General features: G+C 40.5%; 1 protein-coding gene across 2 annotated transcripts in view; it reads left to right on the top strand.

Annotated features, from left to right (window-relative positions):
- adarb2 (adenosine deaminase, RNA-specific, B2 (inactive)) overlaps positions 1-8,195 on the top strand; it is a 293,464-nt gene that overhangs the window by 264,599 nt on the left and 20,670 nt on the right. For both annotated transcript variants that reach the window (XM_015373546.1, XM_015373545.1), the window contains exons 7-8: positions 1,527-1,695; positions 7,473-7,654. In XM_015373546.1, the coding sequence (XP_015229032.1) occupies positions 1,527-1,695; positions 7,473-7,654 (351 nt within the window). The remainder of the gene's footprint in view (positions 1-1,526; positions 1,696-7,472; positions 7,655-8,195) is intronic.

The raw sequence follows: 8,195 nt of genomic DNA, 5'->3' as shown, positions 1-8,195 counted from the left end.
GTTCAGAGCCAGAAGCAGGGGCTTAATTTTTTAGCTCCTGTCAGATCATAGCAACAGCAACATAGAAAGGAATGAAAATAAAGGGGGAAACTGCGTTTTTAGTCACATAAAATGTGAGACTATTGAGGCTTAAATATAATTTCTTAAATTGACATTTGGTTGACGAGTTTTGAAGGACAAGGATACAGTTTCTGTGAGTCACGGATTTTGGCTACGTTCACACTGCAGCCTGAAGTGACACAAATCCGATTTTTTTTTGCCCATATGCGACCTGGATCTGATCTTTTCATGGCAGTCTGAACAACACAGATCAGATTTTTTCCAGTGCGGCAAATGGCAACTTGGCTATGTGGTCCTGAATCCGATACGAATCTGATCTTTTCAAATGTGACCTGTGTCTGAACACCAGGTCGCATTTATCCGACCTGAACGGCATTAATACCCGACAAAGGTCTCTATTCTGCGTCTTGCTACGCAGAAGTGGCAAGAAAAACAACAACCATGGCAGAGAGCAGTATTTATGTTTAACCATATCGAAAAGATTGAGTTTTTATGGTTGGAAAAGACCACTAGATGCGCAGCAGTACTACAATCCATGTTTACTTCGTAAACATAGCGCGCGCTAGCCTGTGACGTCATTGCGTCCACTACACATTCGGGACACTTGCGTGGTATGATTGCAGTTCACACAGGAGATCACAAACAAGTCATATATATTTGGAAATATGAAAGGCAACGAAAAAAAAATTTGGATTTCACAAAAAAATCGTAATTGAGCATCAAGGCCTGCAGTGTAAATGTAGCCTTTGATAACCTGTCTTTAAGCGGATGGTGGACTATTCAGGCTCCTAAAACAGGAACAAGGGCTGCTCAGTGGCACAGTGGGTAGCACGGTGGGGGTTCAATTCCCGGCCCGGGGTCTTTCTGCATGGAGTTTGCATGTTCTCCCTAAGCATGTGTGGGTTCTCTCTGGGTACTCTTACTTCCCCCTACAGTTAGATTAATTGACGTCTTTAAATTCTCCTTAGGTGAATGGTTGTTTGTCCTGTTTGTCTCTGTGTTGCCTTGTGATGGACTGGCAACCTGGCTAAAGGGTCTACCCCGCCTCTCGCCCATAGACAGCTGGACCCCACCCCTCGCGACCCCACTTGGGATTAAGCGTGTCAGAAAATGGATGGGTTGAAAACAGGAACATATAAACATAACATCATTATATTAGGCCGAGAACATGCAAATAAGAAACAACACTCACTGGAATCTACTCATTTTATGTATTTTAGAACACTGTTAAAATCTAAATACTAGCCTATAATGTCGCGTTCATCCTGAATGCAGATTTGAATCATGTGGCATTAGCATCTTAGCTTCATGTGAACATAAGACACATGTTGTATTCTTAAATTAAATCAAAGTCTTTTTCTCTCACAAACAGCAAAACCCAAGCAGGGATTTGAATAAACAAGATCCTAGCTCCATTCAAAGAGCATTTATTTAAACGGGCCTCTCCTCTTTTTCCTCATTTCAAGTACACAGCAGCAGACATCTAATGAGGAAGCATCGAAGCCACCTGCGGACCAAAATCGAGTCTGGCGAAGGGACGGTTCCTTTGCGATGCCGAGGGCCTGTCCAGACGTGGGATGGCATCCTGCAAGGGGAACAACTCATCACCATGTCCTGCACTGACAAGATCACCAGGTCAGTTCTGCAGCATAAACTATTTGGTTGGAAACTCTTTAAACATGTGAGTAGGACCCATTAGGGCTACAACCAAGACCTTTTACTATAGTTGTTACAGGAATTCCTGACTAAACTGTATACAGTCATTGTAGGCCTGCTGTTTCTTATTTTATGTCTAATGCACACCTGATGATCAGGGGTGGATTTAGGATATTTGGGGCCCTAGGCAAAAACAGGCTGGGGGCCCTCTGAATTGAGAAGACAATACATAAAACAGACCTGTTATACAGATACAGAAATTTTTATAGAATAGACCTACATTATTTGTTCTACGTTTTGTCCCTCTCTACTTATCCCTTTTTTTGTTGTTTTCCTCACTATGTTTTCTTTTCTCCCTTTTTCTTTTCATATTGGCAATGTGCTCAGCTGACTTTTCATGCTATCTCACAAGGAATGAAAGATTTTTTTCCAATCTCTAAGCCCATTCTAACTTAGCTGATTGCTCCTTCCTGTGTTTCCGAAAAGGCGAAGGCAAAAGTAAATAACCCAGTCCTTCTTTTCACTGTAGACAGGCCATGATCTGCTTATCTGTTCTCCATTTTTTCATTTAGATTAAATAATGGATGCATGAATCATGACAGCAGACAAGATAGAGGAGAGTAGGAGGCGGGGCTACCAATGTACTCGCTCTGGAGAGCAGAGTTTGCTGCTTTTAGATGTTGTTGCCGAAGTCTCCACTGGCAGAAAAAAGTGGTTGGATTTGTTTTCAAATGGTTTGCTGCTGTTTGTTTGGACCTTTCTGAACATGTGCAGCAAATGGACTGATCCAATGTGCTGGACACTGAATTTAATGTTTTTTGGGACATTTAAAAAAATTATTTAACATGAACGCCATGACTCATATGCCATGTTTACTCCCATGTGTACCAGTGTTGTAGAATCACTGCCACTGTGACTCGGATTTTTCGTAGTAACCAAGTGATGTTACTTAATCAATGCTGTCTGCCATAAAGTAGATTTACTCACATCAGCATGTCAGATGCTTGAAACTATAAGTTAAACTGAGGCTCTATCTAATAGAATAGAAATAGAAAATAGAACATCCCTTTATTGTCCCACAATGGGTAAATTCTGGTGTTTACAGCAGCAAAAGAGATTATAGAAAAAATTGTCACACAAATGTGGAACTTTGAAAAATGTCTAAGAATAACATAATATCTATATAACATAATTCCACTAATGATTATTGACCAGGAGGGGCGACTAATAGATCACTTATGTTTTGTCCCTAAATAGAAAGGGACATCACAGGCACATAAATAACATTTATTTTATGAACTATTGACTCAAGACAGTGTGATGATAAAATATAACAAAACTGATTTTCAGGTTACTGCTATATACAAATTCTAAAGGCTATTTTTACTTCACACACAGAACTTTGTTTTGTTTTTTTCATCTTAAATCAGTGAGTCTAAAGGAAAGTTTATTTACAATGGGTTATACTTGGAATACTGGAATATAGATAACTACTCTCTATACTTCTATCCATTTGAAATTATGACAAAATTACAATTTATTTTTTTATATTTTTACACATTGGGGCACTTTGGTAGGTAAATTGGGGCACTTTGGTAGGTAAGTAAGGAAGGAAGGAAGGACAGAAAGACAGACAGGGAGAAAGGAAGGAAAGACGGATAGAAAGACAGGGAGGAAGAAAGACAGAAGAAAGAAAAAAACGTCTTCATTCAATCACCCATGAAATTTCTTTTCCATTTAAGCAAAGAAAGGTAAACCGAGTGACGGAAAGGTTAACTTTATTAGAAGATTACCTTTCTTATAAAGAGCAGAGATTTACTAGACTGGGGTATTTTGAATTAGGCTTTATAAAAGCCAAGCAGAGATTTGTCTGATATTTACCTAATCCATTTCTCTGCGTATGCGTTAAGGAAGCATGCTAGTCAAGGTAGTGCTTGTATTGATTTCCCATATGTGTCTGAATTTAGTAATCCTATTCTAATTAACGAGTGCAGTCTTTGTTTTAACGTCAACTCTTCACTCACTTTTTATGAATTATATGACTAATGGTCGCAGTTTACCCACTTTGTTCTAATGCTATACTTAAGCTTGCATCCAGTTTAACAAGTAGAAGACTGAAAAAGTTTGTTTTTAATTGGACCTTTTTGGTTTTACTGTATCGTTAATAATGAAAAATCTTAGTAAAATAAAATAATAATTTATAGTCCACATTTATAGTCTAGTCATAGTGAATATCATTACTTATCTAGCTAGTTAAAGATAGTTTTTTCCCTATATTAAATATAATTTTGATAACTGAAGTATATATATATGGCCAGAGTTGACTTGCAACAGAGTGAGTTAACGCGTATTTCTTATTTTATGACAATTTTAAGGCCAATTTTATTGTTGTGAGGACCAGTCTACTGGTCCCAGTAAGAAAAGGTTTGCTTGTTGGGTTGTATTAGGAATGTATTGGTAATGGGCTGGGGTGTATAAAGGTAAAAGTGCATGAAGTGAATATATCAGAAAATTATTTTGGTAAAAGTGAAAGTTGCTGATGAGAAAATAACTTATTGTTGTTCCTAATAATTGGTCAAGTAAAAGTACCACTTTTTTTTTCATACAAAGAAGTGAGAAAACAGTTTTTTTTTTTTTTGTCCCTTTACTTCCCTTTGGTAAAAACAATAGAGGCAAAATTTGTTGAAGACCTGAAATAAGATTAACACAAATGGAATGGCTGTGCTGTAAGTTCGGTTGAGGATGAACAAAAACTAAACTGCATTGATTTTAAAATAACTTAGAAGCAAAACAAAAAATTTTACTAAGTTTTTTTCCACTAATAATACAGAATGATTTAGGAGTAACTTGGGTTTATCAGCTTTTAGGTCAATATGTTGAAGAATTGTAACAGTAAAAATAGCTTGCACAGATTTAAGATCTAAAATAACTATTTTAGATTTTAAATCTTTGCAAACAACAATGTGGTGCAATATTGCCACCAACCAGTAAGGAGGTTGGACCAGGACAAATAGAGAGCAGTTCTCTAATGGTTCCACATAATTAAATCCTTTCATTGTAAATATTGATCATACTTTAATTTGTAGAAATGGCTCAATTAATTTGTAGAAATGAGGAATGTTTCAGATTCTAAATGAAGAAGTACAGTTTTTCCAGGCTATAGAGCGCACCTCACTATAAGCTGTGCCCACTATTTTGTTTTTTGAAAAACTGGACATATAAAATCCATACCGGGCTATATATTCAAAAACAACTCAATGCAGCAATTCAGTTGATTATTCCCATTATCATCGCAACCCCACCCCCTGTACAGGAGAGCAGAAGACCCGCCTATTCAGCCAGGCTGACAATTCCCTTTAACAACCCCCTCTTTCAGATGCATAGACAAGTATGGGGCATCACAGGCTAACAGAAGAAGCCAAACGACCCCCAATCCAAAGGGATGGACCCTTTTGTCAGTGTCAATTTGCATGGTTTCAAAACAAAAACAAGGTTTTGATGGGCTACTGTATAAAACCTCAAACTCAACGCTATTCCTGACATTTTGGATTGAAAAAGCTTCCTGGATGGGAAGCAAAACGTCTTCAAACTTGGAAACAAATTCCAGAGGATTGTTTTTTTAACAAATTTTTCGAATACCCGATGGAGAACATCTCCTCAAAAAAATTACTGTAGTAATGTGACAAAGTTAAAGTACTTAGTAACTGTAAACCTCTGATATGCGAGGGGTTAGGGTGAGGATCTGGGTTATGCCTGGGTTAGAAATGAATGGTCAATTTAAAGTCCTCATAAGGATAGCAGCCCATACCGTGTGTGAGTGTTAGAGAAACAGAGAGGAAGAAGCAGGCAGCAGCTAGAAGGCGGGTGAAAGCACGAGGTGAACCCCTCTCCTGTGTAGCCGCTGTTAATTTGACCAATTGGATTCAGTTGGCCAGGGTTGGGGACGGTGTGATTAAATCTACCCAGGTCACCAACAAGGGTGAAAGCAATTACTGGACAAAAAATAGAGTGACGGAGGAGGTAGAGGGGACATCCTGCCTTTTTATCCCTCCCATCCACCCTTTACCCTCCTTCCTGCCAGGAGAAGACGGCAGACGTGCTCCTCTTGCTCCGCAGCTTCCTTTTTTGTTTTAAACGCTGTAAATGATCAGTGGCTGCCGTTAAAGTGAGTGGGTCACCGAGGAGCGGTTTATCAAGGTCAGGAGAGGAGGGCGGAACTGAGAGCAGCTTAGGGCCGCACACTCCCCGCTCTCTGCTGCAGTCTTAAAGTGATCCCCTGGATACTCTTTTTGTCCTCTGTCCCACTCATTGTGCAACCTCCCATTACTTTTTTATTTCCTCACTCCCTTTACTTCCTGCACTTTATTATAGTTGTTCCAGCTTTGACCAAAGGGGATATTAGGATCCTTGCTCTTATCATAAACATCCTCCATGACAGTTATCACCGCCTCGACCGACGATCATCGCTTTGTTGTTTTAAGCGCTGCCCGGCGAAGACGCTTTGCAAATATTTGATTTGAAGGCGACAGCTGGATTTAATTGAGGGGCCTAAATGGCTTTCATATAACGATGATGTTCTCAATTTCACTGCAGTTTTATGCAGATGAACACATTACTTTAATGGGTCGGCATTTACTGGAGGAGAGAGGAAAGGATGGATGCGGAGAGGGAAGGAAAAAGGTCTCTTCCCGAGCCAGATGGCTGTCTTTTCTTGCATGAGATTAGAAGATGTCTCCAATTCACGGTGTTGCTTTCGGAGTAAATTAATATTTCAGGCCAAACTTTATCTTTTTTTTTTTTTTTTTTTTTTAAGTCGTCAGTGCACTTAGGATCTGTACGTTTAGGGAGCTGCCTGCTGAACAAAGCTCCTTTTTTTTTTCTGTTTGAGAGGGAAAGGCAGATCTTAGCGACAGATTGTAGGTAAAGCGGATGCAGGCATGCAGCCGTTTAGTGATTCCCAGAAAGCCGTTGATGTTAATTGACTGCTTGGGAAGCAAAAGTATCTGTAATGAGTGATTATTAAGCCAGCAAATGTTGGGGAGGGAAGGAGGAAAAAAAAGAGAAAAGACAAGCAGGCGCTATAATTGCTTTCAAGAAAAAATACATCGATGAACAAAAAGAACAATGATGTAAATATTAGAAGCATAATGTAAGAAGCTCAGGTAAACAGCACATCTACCCGGATAAATGCCAGGAACGGTAATAAACTAATTATCATTTTTCACCCTCAAATTGACATCTATTGGTTAAATAGAGGGGTTTTTCCACGCTAGGTGGCACATGACCAGCTGGCTGCAGAGCTTTGTGTCAGTGCGGCAGGTAGGATTATCCCCGCAGCGATTTTGAGGCTTCCTAAGCAAACCTGAAGGTGATTGGCCCTCACACTGAGCAATCAACGTAACTCTCCTGCAGTGCATTAACCTCCGTGGCACTGATGAATGCACACATGGTAATGTGTTGCTCCATGTAATGTGTGCTGATGTACTGACCTTTGGCTGTGTTGTTGTTGCCGATGATGGTTCGTATCTGAGGGAAGAGGATGTGTGTGTTTTTGTAAGTGTTAGTGCTGACGACCCAGTGGCTGTGATTCATCACGTCCCACATCAAGATAATGATCAAATTGTCTCTACCTGTCACTGAAGCTCTCACATCAGTCTGTCTGTCTTTTTCCACCAGCCAGTCCTATCTCTCCTCCTGACTAGGCCTCATCTTTCTTTTTTTCCCCCTCCCTGTCTTTCTGCTTCCCTGTCTCTCAGGTGGAACATCTTGGGCCTACAGGGGGCCTTGCTGAGCCACTTTGTGGAGCCTGTGTACCTGCACAGCATTACCGTCGGCAGCCTGCGCCACACGGGCCATCTGTGCCGAGTTCTGAACCAGCGGCAGGAACGCCTGGGCCCTCTGCCCACCACATACAGACGCAGCCAACCCCTACTTAGTGGTATGGCTCACTTTTATTTGACCTCTCTTTTGAATCTGCTTAGAAGCAGGCTATGCTTTTGTTAAAAACAACATTTTTTATCCTGTTTGCAAAACCACAGACTAGTTCTAAATGTCATCTCAAGGCACTTTGCAATTCATCGGATCATACAGTCAAATTAATTCACAGTTTTCTATTTAAGAAAAAACCAGTTGATTGCGTCGACTTATTGACTTGAAGGCAATCCGTCACACTAAGACACTAAGCATGCTTGTAGCGACAGTGGGGAGGAAAAACACCCTTTTAACGGGAAGAAACCTCCAGCAGAACCAGGCTCAGTGTGAGCGGCCATCTGCCAAGGCCGACTGGGGTTCAAGGAGACAGAAACAGAGATACAGAGAAAAGCAGAGATACCAAAGGCAACTATAAAAGGCGGCCCCGTCCAGGAAACACACAGCCAGGCAGAAGAGCTCCAAGCCAGCTCCCATGTCAGAGGATGAAGAGAGCACATCCAGACAGTCACAGTCAGGCCAATCTCCAACATCTATAAACAAAGGTGTTG

This window comes from Cyprinodon variegatus, unplaced genomic scaffold (genome assembly GCF_000732505.1).
Source record: "Cyprinodon variegatus isolate N-32 unplaced genomic scaffold, C_variegatus-1.0 Scaffold88, whole genome shotgun sequence".
In the NCBI taxonomy this organism is placed as follows: domain Eukaryota; kingdom Metazoa; phylum Chordata; class Actinopteri; order Cyprinodontiformes; family Cyprinodontidae; genus Cyprinodon; species Cyprinodon variegatus.
This window is presented reverse-complemented; position numbering and strand designations above follow the sequence as displayed.